The sequence below is a fragment of the Centropristis striata genome, chromosome 18, assembly GCF_030273125.1.
Source record: "Centropristis striata isolate RG_2023a ecotype Rhode Island chromosome 18, C.striata_1.0, whole genome shotgun sequence".
NCBI classification, from domain to species: domain Eukaryota; kingdom Metazoa; phylum Chordata; class Actinopteri; order Perciformes; family Serranidae; genus Centropristis; species Centropristis striata.
The window spans coordinates 25,483,306-25,507,965 of NC_081534.1; the positions used below are offsets into that span (position 1 = coordinate 25,483,306).

Consider the following 24,660-nt stretch of genomic DNA (forward strand, 5'->3'; position numbering starts at 1 on the left):
AATCTTAAAAACACATTCAGTTTCAAGTTTTCCCAGCACCCAAAGGAACCTGAATCTATGTATGAAATATCTTTAGCTGTAAATATATATAAGTAAAACCATTTCCTCTTAAACAAGCCACTTTCTGTTTGCAAAAGCCTGATTTGGCTGAAAAATGAAGAGTTGAGAAACATATATATGATATAAGACTCATTTATTTAGCTTCACTCACACTTACAGTTAAACTCATATTATTCATTAATATACACTTTCATTTTTTATGCTAATGTTAAGAAATCAAGGCATCATAATACACTTTTACGACAAGAGAGCTTCTGCTTCCTTCAGAGCTCTTTCCATTTCAGCGGCCTCCAGGGAAAAGTTCTCCCTCTCCTGCATCACACGCTCCCGTGTATTAGCCATTTCTGTCATTGTTGTTTGGATTTCCTACAAGTGTGCACAATGACAAACATTAAAAAAAACACTCCATAAAGCCTTTGGATCTACTGGTTACATTGGTTTAGTGCAAAGGAGTTGTCTCACCTCTAGCTGAGCACGTTGCTGTGATGCAGTGTCTCCAAACTGATTTAACTCATTCAGCAGGTCTGCAGAAACACTCTGAAATGAAGATGATGAAATGTGTGGTTAACCCCCTAAAACCTGAAGTTTTTCTGTTAATTCAACAGAAGTGTCAGTGCTTCCTACTAAATAATAGATTTTTCAGCCTCTGTAGCAGATAGAAATGAAATTCAAAAAGTCATTCATTTTGTGTCTCTTTTTAGTCATTTTGTGTCTTTTTTAGTCTTTTTGTGTCTTTTTTTGGTCATTTTGTGTCTTTTTTAAAATCATTTTGTGTCTTTTTTTAAATCATTTTGTGCCTTTTTTGGTGATGATTTCAAAGTTCAGGAAAAGTCCCATGTTGCATTGCGACACTCCCACATGTATTCTGATCATTGGCCAAGAGATGGAAAATAGGTGGAAAAAAATACCAATACTACAAAACGACATATCCGCTTTCCCGGTTTTAATGGGTTAATAGAAGGCACTGCCTATAACAGCCATAAGACTGTAATCATTAATGTGTAGAAAACAAGTGCTGTAACTTTTTCTCATAACTCACAATTATGATGAAAAAAAAATGTTTCCTGTATTTTTCTGAATTGTGTGGTTGTGTGGCATATAACAAGTGTGTTTTGTGTAGGTATTAGTGTGATTAAATGCATATGATAAAACATGACTGCGTGTATTATATTAAATAATACAGAAATAAAACAGTTCCCACCATAACTTCTTTTCTTTGATCTTCATTTTGTCGTGTAGCTTCTCCAACTCTTTCTCCTAAAACTAAGAAGCCAAAAATGTTTATCTTCCATCAAGCAACAGCTGAAATTAAGCTGAGAGGAGCATATTTTTAAAAAACACATAATCACCTGGGTCTATATTGGCCGCGACTAGGAGTATGTGACAGTCTTTCAGGTTTTTCTGTACCTCTGCATTCTCCTTTTCAATCTCCCTGTACTGCAGCTCCAACTCAGCCACTCTTTGCTGGAATACAATAAAGAAAGAAATTGCAGCGGACAAGGGAAATTCTTCTGCCATCAGATGTATAAATACACTTATACAATACACAATACACTTATAAATACACTAATAGCTCTTATTGCACTATACCTTGATTGTTTGCTTTTTACTCTTCCTGTAAGTCGCTTTGGATAAAAGCGTCTGCTAAATGACTAAATGTAAATGTAAATGTACACTTAGTAATGTTTGTTTTTCATTGATATTGCTTCCTGCACCTGTGACTCTGTGAGGTTTCTCTGCAGCTCCTCATTGGTGGCCATCAGATGCTGATTTTGCCCCTTGAGCTCCGCCTGTTGCCCGTACCTGGTGGAGACCCTGCAGACAAGTGCAATATAAAGTTTAGAAAAAAAAAAAAATCCCACTGCATGTTTAGGATATGCAAAATAATGGGCGACTTACCCTTTGTGAACTTTAGGAGCAACATTTTTCCTGAAAAAAGAAAAGAAAAAGAAAAAAGAAATAGCTGTGAAACCAACATATTGAGCCTAGAAATCATCGGACACTAAAATATTGATGTTAAGGCTTTGTATTACATTCTTGGTTTTCATTCCTATTTATTTAATTCAAGGTTTTGACTTCTATTTCTTCCATTCATCCTCTTGCCCTTCTGGTGAAAGCTTCAAGATGAAAATGCTTTGATTTGTAACTCCCTGACACCATTAATCCCTTGAATTTTGTCTGACTGTGGCCAAAAAAGAAAAGTTGTGTGGAGAAGTGTGTCTAGTAGAGATGCAGTGATGTAATGGCTGAACATTTGCCGACACCTGTACTGCCCTACAAATTCTAACTGCTGTAACTAAGCAAAAGGTAAAACTGAGAAATACTGCTTTAAAGTTTTTTTTAACATATTTTAACTGGCCAGCCGAATGAGTTATAGGTAGGAAAGTGATATGACACTTATTTCTACATGTATTGATGATGTAATTTTCATGCTCAAAAATCATGACGATTTATTTGACCTTTGACCCCAAAAATGTAGTTACTGCATTGCTGTAATAGTGATGCAGAAACAGAGTTCAGTAACTATAATGTTGTCGTCTTTCAGCTTTAATTTTTTTATTCCTCAGTGAATAGACATTTTCAAATTGATTTTGTTATGCGTATTTAAAAGTGTTTAACAACTCTATTCAAAGATTTGTGTATTTTAGACTTAATATCATAAAGTGATGTTATATTTTAGTCTTAATATCATTTTATTACACTTTTTTACTTAATCACTATCTAGATAATAATCTCCCTTTCAAATTAATTTATGATTTCTATGATTGTTATGTTTAAATTAGTATATATATCCAAAGCAGACTGTGGTAAGTGCAATTACTGCTTGGTTTTGAGTTGGATTTTGTGGTTTTTATGTCATTATTTCTCTGAAATAAAGCAAATTGAAATCTAAAACTTTGTCACAAGATAAAACAGACATCAAGGAGTTCATTTTTAGTTATAACTCAATTATCACCAAAAATGTAGTTACTGCAGTTACGCTTTGTAGGGCAGTAAATATGTTGCATTAATTATTTGCGGTCAGACTCGGACAAAAAGTCAATTAAAACCGTTGGAGGGGGTTAATACTCAGGATTTCTTTTGTTTCCTGGCACAAAAGGGGTAATAAATAGCAACAAAAATCAAATAAACCACAACATAACAAAAAACATTGGTATCAGCCGCATAGGCTATCATTCAAACTCCTATTTTAAAAATCTATATTTGTATCAACCCAAAATATCACAATTGGTGCATCCCTACGTCTAACTTTGTCTATCACACAGTTTACCACATTCTTTTAACATGCAGTGTATTTTACTGTCTTGAGAAGCCATGTCTTACCTTTGCACGTTTTCTTTTTGAGGTTTAAGGATAGCATCTGATTTGTGTGCAGCATTTGCTGTTGCCATTGCAGTTGCTGTGTCTCTGGGTTCAAGTTTATGACCTGTTTTCTTAGTTTCTGCGGGTACCTGGAAACCTGTAACACACACAATATTATCAAGCTATCATCAGCTTTGTTTGACTTTTTAAAATCACGATACACTTCAAATCAATCAACACCAGAGAGCAAAAAAATATAAAATTCTGCTCACCCCTTGGAATTTTTGAAGACATTTCTCTATCTGTTGTGCAATGAATACAAAGCCAGCAATGAGAAATGCACCTATATGGAGAAACGATCTACAACGAACAATAAGCGACTAGTTAGCTTGCCTTAGACGCTAGTTAAGAGTTTAACTTAACTAAAACATACTGAAAAGTTTGATATGGTTCTATACCAAATTAGATTAATAACATAAATCAGCGCTTACCTTTATAACGCTTAATGTGAGTTTGTCAACAGTCAAAACGGAGCCACACGAATTTAAAAACGTCCCGCCCTATATGACCAAGTCCGGTTTGTTCTTCTTCTTCTTCTTCTTTTGAGTTTTATTGGCGGTTGGCAGACCAACGTGCATTACCGCCACCTATTGGACTGGAGTGGTGGAGCAGTAGATTAACAGGAAAATAAGGAATAAGAAAATAATAATACTGATAAAAATAATAATAAAATAAAAATAAATAAATAAATAAATAAATAAATAAATAAATAAATAAATAAATATTATTATTATTATTATTATTAATAATAATAATAATAATAATAATAATAATAATGCAATTAAAATAAATGAATGATTTAACCAGAAAATGGGGAAACAATAGTGTAAGTAATAGCATTTTACAATACAAATATAAATGACTAATTAATTACAGAACTAAATTCTCCCTATAGGTCCTGTTTCCCTCAGGTAATTAAATAGGGGCTTGTTTTCTTTGCATGGTTTTTTCCCAAGAAGACTTTCCTGGGTGTTACTTTGTTTCCCATCCTCTAGAAGTCTCTTTCTTTCAACTTCGTACATCTTACATTCTACCAGCACATGTTTGACTGTTTCTGGTTCACTGCAGTGACTGCAAAGCCCTGTAGGGTGCTTGTCTATTATATGGAGTGCCATTTATGTTTCTAGACCATTTTTAAAATGTGAATTTTCTTTCTACAATGTAAACTATAATTTTTTTAAATTTACATGCAAATTGACTGTTTTGTAGTTTTATTATTTATTTATTTTTTCTGCTGTTTTTTGTGTGTATAAATGGTTATAAAAAATGGAACATTTCCATAGACACCTGTGTCTTTTGTTTGTATTTTGGGTTCCTACTCCTGACTCCGCCCCAATTCCGGTTTGATTACGCTATTTCCTGTATGAAGCTAACTAATTTGAACTATTACTGGTCGTCAGAGGTTTGTACTTATTTGTTAAATCGAGGCAAGAGTTAAATGTATTCCATTGTTGTTGTAAAGTTAACTTTACTTCATTGGCTAACCGAAATGAACAGTGAAATCCAGTCAGTAGACGAAGCCCATAGAAATGTAGCACTGCGCATGCGTGGAGGCGGCTAAATTCAAAACTGAAGAAGACGTTAGCATCGGGGCTCGTTGACGTTAGCTGCTGCTGCTGCTCGCCCTTCGACCCAGCTACTAATAAGAGACATGAAAACTATTTTAAGGTAGTTAAGAAGTAATAACTCGACTGTATCTGTTGTAAAACGCGAAGAATTGGCTTACAACAACTCCAAGGTTCGTACTGTAATGTTTCTTTGTTGTTCAGTTATTTTTCTTCATATTGTAAATGGCAGCCAAACACGAACGTTAATGCTAACGCTAAATAGATAAAGCTACTCTAAAATTAATGATTTTACCATTGCTAGCGAGGTTAGTAATGACCACTTTGTATTCTCTAATAAATGAAGATAACTGCGATTTCATTAGAGATTTGAGAGAAATGTGTTTTGTTGACAAATAGGAAAGCTGTATCCTGCTAACGACACACACACACACACACACACACACACACACACACACAAGGTTGTATGCTATTTTGAATGGAGTTTGCTTTTAATGCTTTAATGCTTTATTTTTGGATAGGGATAGTGCGCATTAATGAACATCGAAAACATCTCTGTAAACATGCCGGATGATAGCAAAACTGCTAGTTTGCATCCATTGTCCCTAAAAAAATAAAAATAAATACAAATATAAAGACAGAAAGTAAATAGGTTAAATAAGGAAAAGGAAATAAGGAAAAATACAAAATGAATCATGATGTGGTTGGTTTATTTGCTTTTTTTGTTTTGTTTTTGCTATATCTTTAAAAAAGTGTTAGTTTCTGTTCAGTGGCATTGTAATCTAGTATCTTTTTTTTTTTACATTAATCAATGAGCAAGCTTATCATGGCATCTGAAGAACAGTTTTGTTGAAGCTGCCACAATTACATTTACATTTAGTCATTTAGCAGACGCTTTTATCAAAAGCGACTTACAGGAAGAGTAAAAGCAAACAATCAAGGTATAGTGCAATAATAATTAGTGCATCAATAAGTGCTAGTGACAGTTCTTTGAGGAGTACAATTATCGTGCACCTCATATACCTGTTATTCCTCAAAAAAGGTACATCTTTGGTTGTTAATGTAATGCTTTAGCTACAGATGAAATGTAAGGCAAATGTTGCGCACATATCACTGAAAAGGCTATGTCTTATCAACTTCAATATAATAATACTGCAGAATATGAGATTTTCCGGTATCATGCTTTGTTTTCAATTGTTCACAGTTGAAAATGGAGCCTCTGGATCCTGCCAAGAATGAGTGAGTACAAATTATCTCATTGTGAGAAAGCAGTCATATGCTTTGTGCCTGATCCTCAAAAAAGCAGGCTACATTTTACCTAAAAGTCATCTATAGACCTGCCATTAACATCAATTTGTCGTATAATTGTATTCATATTGTGTATAATAATAAAAACACTGAATACTGTGTTTCATATTCTGTATTCCAGTAAAGGCAGTGGATTCTCCAAGCGGCGCATTTCTTCGGTCAGTGCTACAGATAATTTTATGGATAAAGTATACATACTTTGTCAACAGATCATTAACCTGAACCATAACCTCTGCAACTTCTCATTTTTAGATTTTAAAAGCACCACGGAAATCTGTCAGCTTCCCTGAGCCACAGCAACAGGAAAATGTGGTAACTGGATTGCTTGATTTAAAAAATGAGTCTTTATGTACAATTGGGTATTTTTGTTGTAAAGTAAAGTTGTGCTCAATCATAATATTTTAACTATAAATTACTGCCCTAAAGAGGTACAACTCAATGGTAATAGCTTTGTTTATGTTTTCTTTCCCTTTACTTTATCTATTGTTTTTATTTTCACAAAGGTGGAGTGTGTCAAACCAGTGGACAAGAGGAATTCAAGAAGAGTCAGTTTTGCCCCTGCCAATGATGTTCTTCTGTTTTCAAAGTGAGACACCAACACAAATAAGTCTGGCTTATTTTTTTTACATGAACACTTAAAGTACAACCTAATCATTATCTTATCTTTTGCAGGGATGCAAAAAATGCCTCTCCAACACAAAGTCATTCACAGGAGATAATAACAAGTAAGTAATTTTAGTATGTAAAGGGTTTGTTTTTTGTTTAAAAAAATGTAAGCAGCTGTGTAATAATTGTCTTGTGTTGTTTCACAGCAGCGGCAGCCTCACAAAATAGGTAAGGTGTCTTGATCCTTCAAGCTCTACATGATCAGCCGTTGACCTCACTAGCGAGGACAAAAAAAGTTAGAGAAAATGTTGGTGTTAACAACACAAATTGTGTGTTTTCTTTCATAAGGGTCCAAGTGGATGTCCCTGAAGATGGGATTCAACCAATTATGGGTATGAATATTCATTTTTTTATTTCAAACAACTGTTACTACTTCCTCACATTATCTGTTGCTGTTTAAGAAAAGTCTTACTAAATTCAAGTTTTAAAATTTAGGAATGGAAACCCTATTGAATGCTCCTCTACATGCTTCTCAACAAAGGGATATGGTGAGCTTGAAGTCAAATAATTGTTGCATTGTTTGGTTTTATATATATATATATATATATATATTTATTTTTTTATTTTTATTTTTTTAATACTTTGTCATGTTTGCCGGAGGTTTTTATGTACAACTTGATATTTTTAAAAGTAATTGTTCATTGACATAACACTTCTTATCTTCACCAGGTCAACTTTGATATGCAGCAGGACCTTGGGGAAAAAACGGTGATGTTTTCAGACGATGCTTTCATGGACATGACCCAAAGTCAAACCATAAACATTGCTAGTGATGCAGAATTATTTGCAGATATTTCCCTCCACAACCATGACACTTTATCCACTAGAGGAGAGAAATCCGTAATGTTCACTGCCAATGATGGATCCATGGATACGACCCTGTGTCATACTGCAAATACGACGAGCCGGTCTGTTTCATTACCCGCTAGCAGAAACGTAGATTTCAGTGGAGAGAAGATAAACATATCCTCATCAGTGGCTTCTTTGGATCCTGGATTTAGCGACTTCCTTGCAAGTCTCTCTAAAGCCAGTGTCCCCAGCGTTAATCCTGGGGTCACCAGAATGAGGCCTCCTGCTGGAGCATCCTCAGAGGCATCAAACGGCTCCCTGCCCCAGGTTAAAACTCATAAAGCTGATGTCGATAAAGAAAACAAGGCTCCGCCTTCAATTTTTGCTGTGATGGAGAAGCCACTAAACGCATCGAGGAAGACTGGTGATCAATCTTTTGGAAGTGCACTCTGGCCAGAAGATGATGTAAACATGGGTGATGATGATGATGATGATGACCCCTTTCAGGGTTTTTTTTCCAGCAAAGAAATGTACTCCAAAAGAGTGTCAAAGACTGCAGAGAAGACCAAACAGCAGATCAGTAAAACACCAACATCATCATCCAACCCTAAAGGTATTGGATTTTATATCAACGAAGTAACTGATTAATTGAATACATTTTCAAATCCAAATGTATTTCTTGCTCTGACTTAAAGGGAAACTTCTATATTTTTCAAACTGGATTGTATTTTTGGGCAATTGAGCACCATCAATATACCGTAGGTCAAATAGTTAAAAATGCACACAAACGTGGGAAAATTAGTTGAAAAACACCAATGTTTCCTTTTCATACACAGTATCTTGTGTGTGTGTGTGTGTGTTGTTGTTATTTTACATTTTATGACTGAATATAGTTTAAATAACATCTCATTTCATCCTAATTTCCAAATTTAGATATGACATCCTTGAAGAACCCTCCTCTGCATGATTCTTCTCAAAGACACAAGGTGAGTTTTATAATTAGTTTTATATTTACTCTGCAGCTACAGTGAATTTCCCGTCTTGACAGTTGATAGTTATAGATATAATATTATAGTGTATATAATGTAGTGTTATTAATGTTGTTTTCATGTGTTTCAATGTCTTTTCTTCTTTAGGTCAACCTTGATAAAAGAGATGAACGCCAAGATAAAACAGTAATGTTTACTGCAGATGAGGACTTTATGGATATGACTCAGAGTCACACGGCCAACATTGCCAGTGGTTCATTAGCTCCTCCAAACCAAAACTTGTCTGGCTTCCTTTCAAGTCTCTCTAAACCAGGGGCCTCCAGTGGTAAACCTGCACTACCAAAAATGGCACCTTCTACTGCAGCATCCTCTAAGGACACTGTCAACGCAAACAGCTCCCTGCCCCAGCTTAAGAGTATAGTTGGTAAAGAAAATCAGTCAACCAGGAGCTCTGGAGAGTCATTCAATGGAGGAACAATCTGTTCTGAAAATGATGTAAGCATGGACATGACTGAAGCTCAGACAGGCCGCATTCTGGGTATCGCTGGCTCAGATGATGCTTTCCAGTTTCTTTTTCCCACGCAAGACACGTACAGCCATGGTGAAAGTCTGAAGAAAGTAGAGACTACTTCAGGACAGAAGAGCAGCAAAAAACGACTGTCATCTGTCAACTGTGCAGGTACGGAAACTACAAATCTTCCTTGTTTGATTACTCAAATGTAGACCAAATAATCTGGAGTGGGCGTAACTAACATGACACATGCAACAAAAATACAACATCAATCTTCACAACTTCATTTTGTCCTGTTGCCTACAGTTTCTGCATTCATATTCCAATATCTGTTAGTAGAGAGATTTGTAAATGGAGGAACTGATTGCTTATGCAAATTTGCTTTTTTTTTAATTCCCTATTTCCACATTAGGTATGGAAACATCATTCAGGCAATCTTTGAAGACAAAGGTGCAAAGAAATCCGGTGAGCTTAAAGACTTTTTTTTTTCACATGCTCTGCAATTAATATACAGTAACTTTTGCATAGTAACAATTACATAATTGTGCAGTGATTGCTTTAAATAATTCATTATTTCAGTAATTTATTAGGTGCCATTGCTGATTTAAAAATGTCATATCAAATTGATATTTTTTTATGACTGGATACTTACACTAACAGTGATTTATTTATTTTTTTTCTTCAGGCCAAATTTGATACCGAAGACAACTGCGGAGAGAGAACTGTGAGGTTTTCTGCAAACGATGCCTGTATGGATGTCACACAAAGTCACACTGTAAACATCGCCACGGATTTGGGTTTTTTGCCTACATGCGGAGAGAAAACAGTGAGGTTCAATGCAAACGATGCAGCTATGGATATGACCCAGTGCCTTACTGTGAATATTGACAGTAATTTAGTATCTGATTCAGTTCTCCCTGTAATGAAACAAGCTGGGGCATGTGGTCTGCCTCAAAACAGATCTTCATCAGCACGCAGTTTGGATCCAAAATCTAATACAAGCCTCTCAAAACCAAGTGGAACGATGCCTACAGCTGAACAATTCTCCAACATTGACGACTCTTTAAGTGGAGTTACAATCTGTCCAGAAGATGACATAAGCATGGACATGACTGAAGCTCAAACAGGCAGAATTTTAGGAACCACAGATACAGATAATCCTCTTCAGTGTCTTTTTCCCACACAAGATAAGTACCCCAATAGTTTGAAGACAGCAGTGATGACTTCACAACAGCAGCACAATGAAGCACGGAGATCAACCAACAATAAAGGTATGGACACGCTAAAACCAAAAGATTCAATCAAAATCAAACGAGACAACCAACAATAGAGATGTGAAAAAGTTTTAAAAAGGAAAACTCACTTAGTGCTTGAATTCAGTTTAGTTTAACATTCTTCTAACTTTCCCTTACTTATTTCCCCAACACCACATTTAGGTATGGAAACCTCATTGACTGCTTCTCTGAAGATGAAGATGCATCAGGTGAGCTTAAACTTTTGCTTAATACATTTGAATACATTCAGTCGTGTGTACTGTGATGGCTTGCTCATAGTGACCTAAATATTGTCTGCCATAACAACGTTACAAGATGATTGTTGATGGATGTTTTAATCTTAAAAAAAAAAAAACAACGGACGCAGCTTTAAATCCTGTACTTGTCTAAACATTTCAGTACATTTCCAGAACCAACAGTCACACACTTAGAATTCCGAATCAATGCACTATAAAAGTTGACACATTTTCCATGACTGTCTTCCTCAGGTCAAGTTTGATGCTGAAGCCGACTACAGAGACAAAACAGTGAGGTTTACTGCAGACGACGCCTGTATGGATGTGACGAAAAGTCACACTGTAAACATCGCCACTGATTTACAACTGCAGTCACACCGAAATGCGGACTTTTTACCTGCTTGTGGAGAGAAAACCATGAGGTTCACTGCAAATGACGCAGCAATGGATGTGACAAAAAGTCACACTGTAAACATTGCCACTGATGTACAACTGCAGCTGCACCAAAATGTGGACTTTCTACCTTCTGGCGGAGAGAAAACAGTGAGGTTTACTGCTGTCGACGCCTGTATGGATGCAACAAGGAGTCACACTGTAAACATTGCCACTGGCTTTCACAATGAGGACTTTCTACCTACATATGGAGAGAAAACAATGAGGTTCACTGCAAATGACGCAGCAATGGATGTGACGAAAAGTCACACTGTAAACATTGCCACTGATTTACAGCTACAGTCTTGCCAAAATGTGGGCTTTATTCCTGCAAGCGGAGAGAAAACAATGAGATTCACTGCAACTGATGCAGCCATGGATGTGACGAAAAGTCACACTGTCAACATTGCCACTGATTTCGAACCCCGGTCACACCAAAATCTGGACTTCTTACCGGCTTGCAGAGAGAGAACAAAGAGGTTCACTGCTAATGACGCAGCTATGGATGTGACGAAAAGTCACACTGTCAACATAGCCACTGATTTACAGCTGCAGTCACACCAAAATGTGGACTTTTTACCTGCTTGTGGAGAGAAAACACTGAGGTTCACTGCCACTGATGCAACCATGGATGTGACGAAAAGTCACACCGTCAACATTGCCACTGATTTCGAACCCCGGTCACACCAAAATGTGGACTTTTTACCGGCTTGCGGAGAGAAGACTAAGAGATTCACTGCAAATGATGCAGCTATGGATGTGACGAAAAGTCACACTGTCAACATAGCCACTGATTTCGAACCCCGGTCACACCAAAATGTGGATTATGTACAAGCATGCGGAGAGAATACAAAGAGGTTCACTGCAACTGATGCCACCATGGATGTGACTAAGTGCCTCACAGTCAATATTGCAAGCAATTCAGTACCAGATTCACTTCTCCCATACCAAGATGCGGACAGTTTATCCAGTCATGAAAATGTGGATTTACCTTTATCTGCAAAGAAGACACATCGTCCACAGAGAAACCAATCTTCATCAGCACTCACTTTGGATCCAAGCTTTAAAAACTCCTTGTCCAGGCCGAGTGGCTCTGGGCTTAATCCTGTGATCACAGAAGTAGTGGCTCCTGCTGCATGGTCCTCTGAAGAAACTGAAGGCATAATTGACTTCCTGCATCAACCTGAAACGCAGAGGCCAGATGTGGATACTGAAAAGGAAGCTCCAGGATTTATTTCAGCTTTCGTGGAGAAGCCAGTAAATAAATCTATGACCGTCGGCCCAGAGAACAATGTAAACAACGGCATGACTGAAGCTCAAACAGGCTGCATTTTGAGACGAGCGTATACAGATGAGCCACTTCAGTACCCTTCTTCCACTCTGGACTTGTACCCAAATTCTGACCATATGAAGAAAACAGAGGTTACTTTACAAGAAAGAATTGAAGCACAGGGATCACCTATCAGTGACGGAGTGGGAAACCTTCCAGATTCTCTTGACTCAAATGAACCTGACACCAAGAAGGAACGCGAACCAATTAATCAAATTTGCACTTCATCACAGAAGATTGAAAGTCCACCCAGTGTTGTTGGCCATGAAGTTGATGCTGCACCTTCACGGAAGTCTAGACAAATGATTTTAGCTGATCTTCAGACAAAATTAAGGCGTTTGAGCCATGTAATCAATGCAGCTCCTGATACTACTGCCATGGACAGCTGCACAGCATCTTTGCCTCATTTGGAACAGGACGCGGACAAAAACTCAGACGACAAAACCAAATCCCTTCCTGTAACAGAGCCTGACCTCGAAATGGGTTTGCCAAACACTCAAGAAAACACACAAGATGAATGTCCTGTGCAAGAAGAACAACAACCCTCTACTTCAACAACTCCTTTCAAGTTGAAGACTCAACAACTTTTGTCAAGACTTTCAATGGGAAACTTTCAGGCCAAACTCCCCCAAAGAAGCAAACCAGATGATCCAAAGAAGGTGAATTCAGTGGGAGATCATACGAGGACAGTCACCGCCAATTTCACTAATCACCTAAGCGACTATGAAGAGGATATGAGCAATATTTACGATGAAGAGCTTGGTAGCTGTGAAGATATGTCGGAAACGCTGGACATGATGAGTCCTCAGAAAGCCACTGAAAGAGTGACTGCTTCCTACAAGTTCAACATAGATGAAGAGCTTTTACAGGACGATGTATTTGAACAGGACTTTATTAGTGCTGTCCATGGAACAAAAAGACCTTTGCCAGAAGATGAAGTTTATGAGGAGGAAGAGAAGAGAATGAAAACTTCCAATGAGGTGGCTGCTGATGCTGAAACTGTAAGTCAAATTAGTATAAATTCTCAAATAATATTTGATTGCTTGATGGAGCTTTATTGACCTTATTCACAATGACATGACTTAAATCTTTATCTTCCTTATTTTATTAGATATTAGTTGGAAATCCATGTTTCCTGATGTGTTCCTGTTTTCATTTCCTGTTGCAAACACAAACTTCCTCCATGTTTACCTCTCGTTCAGCTCATTTTAGGATAATGTACATTTCTCAAGCATTACTTTCATTAGGACATAGCTCTGTTCATTTTCATAATCTACTTCTCTCACAGAAATATAGTTTTATTCACTAATTATTCTCGTTTGTTTCCATTTTGCCCCTTTTGTGATTGTTCCTGTTTCACATTAAAAGCCTTCCAATGATCCAAAGTACATTATCTAGCCTGTTTCTGGGATTAACTGGAAACATCCGTAGGAGTGTCATTGATGGGAATTTAACCTCACTTCTGAGTATAAATTTGCAAATGTATGCGGTTAGGGTTTCAAAGTAACGGGAATATCCTGGTTGAAAAAAATGCAAATGTAGGAATTATTTGTTCAGGCTATATTTAGCATGTATATACCATTTACCCTTAAATCAAGAATTTTGTTCAGTTGAACTTTAATTATATGACTTATTTAACAGTGTACTGAACTTTTGTTTTTTTCCTTCCTTTGTTTTCTATTTGTTGCACATGTTTACAGTCTCATTTTGTGGAGGGTGACGGTAACACTCCTACAGCTCCAGGCATGACTACGAAAGATTACTTCAACAGCAGTCACACAGCCGGCAGCAGATGTGAGGCGACATTTGAATCAAGTAAGTTGTTGTGGATTTACATGAGTATCATAAAGATCCTTAACTGGTGTTGTTTTCCTGACTTATGCTTCCCTATATTTTGGACAATACATTTTTGTTCTATTTTTTTCCAGCTCTTAAACAAAGCCTGATGGAATCCCAGCTTGAAGGCTACGCCAGTGATATACAGAGGGTAAAGTTTTATATTTTTATGTGTATATTATAAATAGATCTTAAGTATGAGTTTCCATTTATTTATTGCCTTTTAATGTTTTGATTTCAGAAATTCGATGATGGCACCGTAACAGTGTTGGAGTTCTTTAAAATCTTCAACATAGACTTTGTCATCCATAACCCTCGACAAAGCGTTCTTCCTGGCAGAGTATGTTAATCTTCATAAATATTACACATTTTATTCAAATATAGCAAGAGCCAAATGTATTGATGTGACTTTTTATTTTGTCTTTGCAGTTTTTGTCAGACGAAGATCGAACACCGCTGGATTTACTGAAAGACAGACACATCAACCGTCCTAAACAGTTGGTGTACGAGGCGGATGTCCTCAACCTCACAGAGAAGGTGGAGGGGTATGTACACTTAAGATTGTAAAGCACATTTATGACTGAGGTTGATAACAAAGTTTGTAGTGGTTGAAGCCCAGAAGACCTTGGTTTTACACTTGTTAAGTTACTTGACGAGGAAAAACATCCAGAGTACTCTGATGTAAAAACGATAACAAAATCTTTATTCCACAGTTCTGTTCTTACAAGAGTGTCCAATGTTGATTTTCCCTATCAATAACTATTCCTGCGGTAAGGAAACCATGTAGCTCAGTCCTTCCATGAGCCTCAACTAATGGAACTTACTTCAAAGCATGTGGCCCTAAAAAAAAAAACATTTTCTCTTAAAGTCGCAGTAACCTGACTTACTGCTCAAAACAAGGTAAAAAAAAGTAAAGGTGGCGGAAAAATCGAAGTATCGCGATAATTTGCGTGGCAATATTATATTGATTCATGGCAGCCAAGTATCGATATTTAGCCTTCCGGCAGGCCATCAGCATATTCGCCGTCTTTGTTTTTTTCTGGAGGCCATAGCGGACTCACTTTCAGAAATATACTGAAGATATATATATATATATATATATGAAGCTAGAAGATCTAAGGAATCTATACGCACCATGTGTGTCAGAATATCGTGTCTGGAAGTTGTCGAAATAATGCTGCAAAGTTAGGCTTTTTTTATGTTTTCATTCCCAAAAAAATCTGAGCAGTGAAGCTTAAAGTTGGGGAATGAAAATGTTGCAGTTGTTGTCATCCATACATGTTTGATATCTGTTCAGTTCAGTTTGACTGAATACTTTGTTGGCCAGTCTGTGGGTTTGACTCTCATTGTGGAGAGAAATAAAGCAGAAGTGAGATGAATAGACTGAGAATTTTCTCTTATTTGACAAAACTATTCTGGATTTAATTGAATTTTGTGGACACAAAATGACGGTTAAAAACCGCAATAAATAGCAATATATTGTTTCGCAATAAAAGCATCGGGATAAAATCTTATCGTGGGGCCTCTGGTGATTCCCACCTCTACTAATTACATTTTTAAAAGAAAAAACAGAGCCAAGAGGAGGTGCAGATGTCTTATTTTGTCTTGGACCTTTTTAATTGCAATATGCTGAAAAGTTATTGTAAAATGTTTTGTCTTGGACCTTTTTAATTGCAATATGCTGAAAAGTTATTGTAAAATGTTTGCGTAATGATGGCAACAAAACAACCTACTCCATTAAACCTGAATGACCATAAAACATTAGGAACCTCCCACTATCTTGTTAGGCGTACTGCTATAAATCGTTCACAATAAGTGTTTGAAGCTCAAACTCGGGCCTGTTTTGTTTGTTTTCTCAGGTTGAAGGTGCGAATGCGGGACCTAGACAGACCACTGAAGACTGTTAACAGACCTTTGTGGGAGGAAGTGATAAATTGTTCAGAACAAGAGGTATTAAAAGATAATTCAGTGTGTTTAAGTTGTTTTACTCTTTGTTACTTCATTGGGGGTTTTTTTTAAGCCGATGCCCTTTTCTCCCTCTCACTGCGTTTGTTTTCGAATTCACAGATCAAGTGTTTCGGAGCAAAACTAAAAGAGAGGAATAACCTCTTCAGAAAGATGAGCAAAGTTCAGTCACATGAAATGAAGGAGGTTTTGTACTCAAATCTTGTGCAGGCGAATCTGGTAAGAGCCTTCACGCAAAAATACTGATGTATAACATTGTTAACATCTTTTGAGAACATGAACGGTTAAAGACATTTGTCATCTCTTCAGGAGGAGCAGCAGAAGTTGAGAGGAAAGCTCGAAGAAGCAGATGCGATGCTAAAAAGTTTGGATGACTGCATTTGTGAATTAGAAACAGGTATTTGCTACAGTGTGAAAATGGCTGTACAGTTTAATATGCAACCTTTTCTGGATGAATGGATGAATGACTAAGAGCCACAATAGACGTGCATAGTGTGGATGTGTTAATAAAAACAACAGACAGCAGAAGGTGAAACTGTGTTTCCCGTCTTTTAGAACTCGCTGCAGTCGAAGAAAAAGGCTCCGAAGACAAACCAAGTCTGAAATCTCTTCAGGAAGGTAACTTTTAACACCATTTAATTTTTTTATTTAGATTTTATTTATTTATTAGAATATTGGTTATTTATGCTTGAAATAAATAAGCTGTTGATATCGAGTTATTTTAAAATTATTTTATTTATTTGCTTGATTTTAAGAATTTATTGATTTTGAGTTATTTTTTAATCTATTCATTTTTATTCGTTTTATTTTTATTAATTTATTTATATTTAATTGTTTTGTCCTTTTTTATTATTTCATTTTTATTTGCTTGATTTTATTAAATTATTAATGTTGAATTAGTTTTTTATGCATTTGTTTGTATATGCTTAAATGAAGAATTTATTGATGTTGGGGTTTTTTTTAATTATTTTATTTTTTATATTACAGAAATGCAGAAAGTCACTGAGGCTTTGGCAGATAATGACCGGTAAGTTGAGAATATTAATAATAATAAGTACTTTTTTCATATTCAGATACTTTAAATATAAAAATGTCTCTTCTTTGTTTCTAACTGTTTTCTTTGTTCCTGCTGCAGACAAATATCTGAACTGGAGATGCAGAAGCAGCAGAATTCAAATAAACTGAACAGACTGAAAGCAGAGACGAGGAACCTCGAGAGCCACGTCACCGCGCTGCATATGTATGTTTCTGATTTTAATGGGTTTCTTTTCATAAGTCTTGCTTTCAAAACACGTAGGCCCTTATTGGCAAAAAGCTGCTCATGTTGAACTTTTTTATTTTACTATTTTTAAGGGGTTTCTCTGTTTCTTTCAGCAAATGAAGGCCCAAAAACGTACAATAAATAAAACCCTATAGCGCTTCACACACTAAGATATTAAGTAAAAGCTATTTATTCTTTCCTCAGGTTGAGTGAATGGAAGTTTGGGGAGAAGGGAGACAACTTTACCGTCTTCACCTTCCTCCATGAGACCTTGCATCTACAGTTGGTGTATGAAAAATCAAATGGTAAGTGATCTCCAACAGATACTGAAGAGTGAATAAGTAGTGAATTGTTCTTTAATAATAAACACACTCGCAAGGCTTTTACTACAAGGTTCATATAAATATATTAGATATATCATAGATATCAAAGATGTCATATTTAATATTAAATGAATTTAGACACATTTATGTGTTTGTGTACCGGGCAGATGTTGGTTGAAAATGTTTGCAGACTTTTGGTTTTGCAAAGACTGATTTGTGTTATGTTTACAGCAGAACTGAAGCTCCTTGCTATGATTTTTCATTTAACAATATTTACCTTTTTGTTGTTTTTTAAGGAAATGATGCTGATAATCAGTCTGAGAGGAAAATATCAGACATCACATTCAAAATTCAACTTGATGGTGAGAAAAAACCCAACACAAATTTCTTTGGATTAACACAAGCTGTTTTTATTCATTCATTTATTCATTGAGTGTGCTTGAAAAAGCACACAATATACTATTCACCGGGCTTAGTCCTAGATTTTATTCTTCCGTGTTTTTTCGGTCGACTACTTCTCCCAGAGTTTTGATTGCACATGCACTAATAAGGTATCAAATCGACCAGCTCGGCCATGACAAGTGTGCTATGACTTTCGGTTTTCAAATTATTCTGCAAAAACACACCAAAAAATCCCCCCAATTTCTAGAGGCTAGAGTGATGACATCATCACTAGACTGTAGAGGGAGAGAAAAAATCGTCAAAAAATACATTTGAAAACTACGCTCGAGGGCGAAAATGCCACTCTACAGAAATAATTTATACATAAAAACAGGAAAATTAGTCTTCTCACTCTCTGGTAAAGCTGTCAGAGTTACAGTTTGGTCGTAGGACACACATATAGGCCACCACGTCGAACTACTTTCACACAGACATAGACAAATGGACAGACACGCAGAGAGACACCTGCAGGCAAACGCACACACCAACACCTACTTTATTATCTCACATGACTTCCTCCTCTTTTCCATTTTGAAAACAGTAAATTGTAATCCGATAACGTATGGGTGAGAGTCACGGGCCAGAGTCAAGCACACTCAAAATTTCTTTAGAAATGTTCTAGTTTATTTATATCCCTCTCTCATCTGCTAACCTGTCTCCTGTAGCTGTGTGCTCTTTAGATTGAGGGCATGTTGTGCTTGGGGCATATTTGTTGTTATTGGTAAAAACAATTAATGTACTTTTTTTTTTTCTTCTATCTAGCTGATAAGTCACAGGGTCACGCCTGCCTCGTTCACAAACTGCTCTCTCAGTACATCGAGGGAGAAACTGACTGGGTGGAGAAGTATCCAACGAGCAGACACGTTCCAGCAGTACGTGCGAATCAAGTTTTTTTTTTTTGCTGTTGATTGAGACAGTGAGACGTGCATCTGCTTATTGTACCTATCTGGTTTAATTTAGTTAGATCAGTAGAACCATCTTATTCTGTCTTAAATTGTGTCTTTGCTTTATTGGAATAACATTTTGCACAGTTAGACTGAATGTTTCAACCAAGGTGTTTCATCTCCTGTTGCTGTAGCTGCTCCATGATGTGAGTCTGGTGGTGAGTCGCTGTCGTCTGCTGGGAGAAGAGCTGCGTCTGCTGAAGATGTGGGGAGGTCTCAGGCTCAATGTCCTCAACATCAGCTGTGTGGACACTCGGTAAAAACTCCTCCGCACAATAAAATATAGCAAGCTCTGGCAGTATTTAGCATCCAAAACAAAGCTGCATCATATAATATCCTTTCCTCTTCGTCTTCTTCTAGAGTGCACATTATCTTCAGCTCTCTCAAGACAGTTTCCAAGTTCGAGGTGATCTTCTCTGTCAGTTTGATCAACCACCTCTATGCCCTTCAAGTGCAGAGCTTCAAAAATACGATCGGAAACACAGCGTAAGTTTGACTACAATTTACTCCAATTTTACCCAGACTACAGTTTACCCATTTAGGCCTAAAACGGCTGTAAAAATTGTCTGTAAAACCTCTGGGGAAATTCAACAGAAGCGTCAACGCTTCCTACTAAATAATAGATTTTTCAGCCTCTGTAGCAGATAAAAATGAAATTCAAAAAGTATTTGAGGGGTTATAGCTGTTATATCTGAGCTCCCTCCGCTATAGTCGTCTTCCACCATGATTTCAAAGTTCTGGAAAAGTCCCATGTTGCATAGCGACACTCCCACATGTATCCTCATTTTGTGTCTTCTTCTTTTTTTTAGTCATTTAGTGTATTTTTTTGGTCATTTTGCGACACTCCCACATGTATTCTCATTTTGTGTCTTTTTTAAGTCATTTTTTGTCTTTTTTTTTTTGGTGATGATTTCAAAGTTCTGTAAAAGTCCCATGTTGCATTGCGAAACTCCCATATGTATTCTGGTGCATTTCATTGGCCAAGAGACTGAAAATAGGTGGGAGAAATTACAAATACCACAAAATGACGTATCCGCTTTCCTGGCTTTAATGGTAGAATAACGCAACAGCGCCCCCCGTTTTTAATGGTAGAAATGCGGTAATGCTTTCCGGGCTAGAAATACTTGAGGTAGAGGGAAAAGCACTTAAACAGCAGCGTGTCGAGGCAGCACAATGATATTGTGACTAAGAATATTTAAGTGACATTACAATGAATAATAATGATATTTTCATGTCTTTGCAGAATCCAGCAGATTGAGGAGATTGTAGCATCTTTCAGTCCAGCCAAGAATCTCCTGACGAAGATTGTCAAAAAAATTCATGAAAATTTGCTCCGTTGAGACCACAAAATCTGATCCAATCATTTGTAATCAGACTCTTTTGTACAGTAAAGAAAATGAATCCATAAATTCAGTGTACAGTTTCTCAGGCTGATTTTCTTGCAATGTGCAAAAAGGTAATGATTCTCACTGCATGCTGTGTCCTCATGATGCAACAGCACCTGTTAATAATTTGCATTTTGCAAAAATTCATTGCATTTGGTTATATATACTTAGCAGCATTTAATGCACGGTATTCCAGCCTCTGGAAACATAGAACTGGACAATGTACAAATTTCAATTACTAAAAATCAGGAAATTAGTCTAAACTAAAACCTCTCTTTAATCTGAGATTTGGCCTGAAGTCATTAACATTTCGGTGCCCGAACGTCTCTAAAAATGACATTAGAGTGAAATACTTTTTCACAGCTGCATTGCTAATTTATGTAATTTCCAGCATTGTGGAGTTGTGTTGGCTATGGCAGCTAGCTATAGGTTATTTGCATTTACTTAAACAAAATCATATTTCAGTGATTTCACTTCCAGATGGTGAATGTGGACCAAGCTTACTCTTAGTGTATATACGTATGTGTCTTGTTTTGTTGTGCTGGAAATATGTAAATATATGTTGTTCATAATGCTATTATCACACTTGATCTTTTCATTTTTGTAGGAAAAAAAACATACTTTTGTATTAGAGAGCAAGAATTGTAAATTATATGTACTCAAAAGTTTGCATTAAAAAAATGTGTTCATGATGTTTTTTGTGCCAGTGTTTGCTGAAATGTGCTTTCTTCTCCTGGTTACATGTATCTTCTGTGAAATTTAATGCAGAAATTACACACTAGGCCAGGGGTCGGCAACCTTTATGGGCAAAAGAGCCACTGTTGGCCGAAAAAAGGGAAAAAATGTCAGAATGGAGCCGCAAATCTTATTTTTAACCTTGCAATGCCAAAAAACAGCCTACAAAGTCTAAACTAGCTACTTGGCAGCTTTAGGAATAGGTTATAATGAGCATGTACCAATATGATTTTGTCAGAAAGCAGTAAGAACCAATGTGCAAATGAGAGGCTTGACATTTGACAAATATCTCAGGAGATTTGGAATCGAAAGCTAGCCCAGCTAGGGAAACTTAAAACTAGACTTGTATTTGGAAAAAAATGTAGAGGTTAAGGTGCCACGCAGTAGACTTTCATAAGCTATGATGCACATTTAAGTTAACCAAAAACTTTTTTTTAAAATGTTTCAATGCCATATATAAGCTGCATTTTTGAATACAATTGAATACTAATTGCTTTGGGTCTACACCAATGTTAAATGAGAATTAAAATGTAAACAAATAACCATTTCATTTCGTATAAATGTTTTGGTCACAGCCACACTGCAGATGGCCTGAAGAGCCACATGTGGCTCTGGAGCCGCAGGTTTCCTACCCCTGCACTAGGCTCTTGAACTGTTCAATAATAAACATTTTGCAGAATAAATTCAAAATTATGATGTCTTTTCTGAGACTAATGGACTTTAAAGGGACAGTTCACCCCGAAATCAAAAATACCTATATTTTCGTCTTACCTGTAGAGCTATTTTTCAATGTAGATTGTTTCAGTATGAGTTGCTGAATGGTGGAGAAATCGTCTATAAAGATGTTGGTGATCTCCCAAATAGGAAAACTAAATGGCACTGTGCAGCTCAAAGCACCAGAATAAAGAATTTGAAAAACTCAATAGCAATGTCTCTTTACAGAAATAATGACCAGGTTACTCAAGATGATCCACTGACTTTGCTGTGAGCAGTTTCATGTAGAACTTTACTAAAAATAAAACAGTTCCCATACCAGAAAAATACATTTTGTCTCCTGTGGTGCTGCAGCAAAAACAGATTGGGTGTGACTTGCAGAAGAATTAAACTTGAAATAATGAATTGAGTTTTGTGATGGTTGTCTCGTGTACACAGCCATTTAGAGCCTTGCTTAAAAATCATGCATCAAGTATATCCTCAGTGCCAATTGCTGTACTGTGGTTTGGCTTTAGAGGGCGCTATCGGTCTGTAAATGTATAAATAATGTGCTCCAATGCCCACTCTGGGTTGTGACCTCTTAAAACAAAGCTAAGTCTACTTACCGGTAGAAACCCTCTTCTCAGAAAAAGGCTTTAGTGTGGAGTCAGATGGTTTCATTGAAGGATTTTAAAAACCTGAAACAGCAAGTACTTTAATAGGGGGGAAGGTCGCCAAAATTTGAAGAAAAAAACATAATTTTGTGTAATAAAAATAGAGATTTTATTTCCTAATTTGTTTAATCGTCTTGTGGGGTTTTTCTTTTTTAGTATACTTTATTGCAGGAGTTTTCAGAAATTTACATTTGCCTACTTATGATGTTTATTTTCCAGAGCATCAGAAAAGGAAAATAAAACAATGCATTCTAATTTTACATATAGATGTAAAAATATAAATTTAAATTATTTGATCAAATGATTTTCATGTTCCTCATACGTAAATAAATGAACAACAATTAAACAATTTGTGGACCTTGAAAACAAGATTTTATTTTCGGAAGAGTGTGTTTGACCACTTGTAAAATGTTGTCTTACCTAAGATAAAAAAAAAGAAAACATCACAGAAATCAATGGGAAAAAACAAAATAAGAAAAACATAATGACTACACATTTACTACCTGTCACATAAGTTTAATGATGACCAATGACCTCATTATTGAATCCATGTGATATGCACACGTGTGTGAAGAACAAATCCTAGATCTGAACAAAATAAGAGTTAATTAGTTAGTATTATCCCCCTCCTGCATGAGACCCAGTGTTTCATACTTTTTAAGGCTATAATAGACAATATCAGCTTTTTCTAAAAGAGCCACTAATTATTGGAACTCAGTACCAAATGAGATCAGAGACATCAGCACATTCGTTGGTTTTAAATCTAAAATAAAATCATGGCTTATGGTTTTTTTTTTTTTTTTTTTTTTTTAGCTTTATTTAACCAGGGAATACCCCATTGAGATTAAGAACCTCTTTTTCAAGGGAGCCCTGGCCAAGAGGCAGCAAACACAAAATACAGTTACATATTTACATAAGACACAGACCTTAAAACACGTCATGAGAAACAAGTGCATGTTGTGGAATTGGCCTCAATAATTCTTAGTTTGGATTTAAAAGTACTCAAAGAAACAAAGTCATTTAGTTTCCAGTCTTTCTGTAGCATATTCCAGCATAAGGTGCAGAGTAAACAAATGCCCTTTTACCCAACTCCATACGAGCAGAAGGGACAGAAAGCAACAATTGATCTGTAACGCTTTATAATAAGGTCCTTAATAACCATTAATTAACAAGTAATAAAGCATTGTTCTCGCTTTAGATCCGGTAGCTGCAAAAAGCATAGTTAACTTATAGTTAACTTATAATAGATGAGCAATAAAGTATATTTTAATATCAATAAGCAAACAAAATAAGATTAATAAAGGCATGGCAAAGACATAATGGGTGTTTGTAATGCCATTATTAACACTTATATAAGCTTATAAACACACAATAATGTGAATAAGCATCTTGTAAGGACTTACAAGGGCCTTATTACTTGTTAATTAATGGTTATTACAAGGACCTTAATATAAAGCGTTACCAATTGATCTTGTGAACGAAGAGAATAATAAATAAATGAATAAATAAAATAAATAAATAATAATCCTTCTGCAGTGACCAGAGAGCAGCTGCACCTCATCAGCTGCATCAAACAAAGAAAACTCATCTGTGCCGTCTTCTGTTGAACCAACATAAACCTGATGTTAGTATTTAGCTGCAGATCTGGTTGCTGTTCAAAGCTGGAGCCAGAACGTGACTGACATGGACAGTGTCCAGAGGTCAAAGAGCCAGAGACGAGGCTCTGAGAGGGTGGGGGAGGGGGGGGCAATGACTGTCCACTCCTGAAGCCACCACGTCAAAGGTCAAAGTGGACTTTCCAAACCGTCACCCTCGAGTGAGCCGTCAGGGGACACGAGTTCCTCCGTCCCTCCCCCAGAAACAACGGCTGCTGTCAAACC

At 36.5% G+C, this 24,660-nt stretch overlaps 2 protein-coding genes across 3 annotated transcripts; one reads left to right on the plus strand and one right to left on the minus strand.

Annotated features, from left to right (window-relative positions):
• Nucleotides 1-176: 176 nt before the first annotated feature.
• Nucleotides 177-3,996, minus strand: knstrn (kinetochore localized astrin (SPAG5) binding protein). Of its 2 annotated transcripts, none has more exons than XM_059356470.1 (9): nt 3,855-3,996; nt 3,636-3,723; nt 3,385-3,520; nt 1,960-1,989; nt 1,776-1,875; nt 1,410-1,524; nt 1,262-1,323; nt 523-597; nt 177-426 (listed from the first exon to the last, which is right to left on the minus strand). In XM_059356470.1, the coding sequence occupies exons 2-9, from the start codon at nt 3,655-3,657 to the stop codon at nt 298-300; spliced, it is 669 nt and encodes a 222-aa protein (XP_059212453.1). In that variant the 5' UTR covers nt 3,658-3,723; nt 3,855-3,996; the 3' UTR covers nt 177-297. The 2 variants fall into 2 exon arrangements, with proteins under 2 accessions (XP_059212453.1, XP_059212454.1); XM_059356471.1 differs by having other exon boundaries at nt 3,636-3,665; nt 3,855-3,970.
• Nucleotides 3,997-4,756: 760 nt separating this feature from the next.
• Nucleotides 4,757-21,360, plus strand: knl1 (kinetochore scaffold 1). Its single transcript, XM_059356469.1, has 32 exons — nt 4,757-5,161; nt 6,193-6,227; nt 6,418-6,454; nt 6,549-6,608; nt 6,800-6,882; nt 6,969-7,021; nt 7,109-7,130; nt 7,251-7,294; nt 7,398-7,450; nt 7,632-8,364; nt 8,685-8,737; nt 8,888-9,419; nt 9,664-9,716; nt 9,937-10,522; nt 10,688-10,734; nt 11,014-13,524; nt 14,224-14,338; nt 14,452-14,510; nt 14,601-14,699; nt 14,789-14,904; nt 16,219-16,309; nt 16,427-16,543; nt 16,634-16,721; nt 16,880-16,942; nt 17,312-17,351; nt 17,460-17,564; nt 17,790-17,890; nt 18,205-18,270; nt 19,112-19,221; nt 19,428-19,549; nt 19,654-19,779; nt 20,537-21,360. The coding sequence occupies exons 2-32, from the start codon at nt 6,199-6,201 to the stop codon at nt 20,631-20,633; spliced, it is 6,411 nt and encodes a 2,136-aa protein (XP_059212452.1). The 5' UTR covers nt 4,757-5,161; nt 6,193-6,198; the 3' UTR covers nt 20,634-21,360.
• Nucleotides 21,361-24,660: the final 3,300 nt, after the last annotated feature.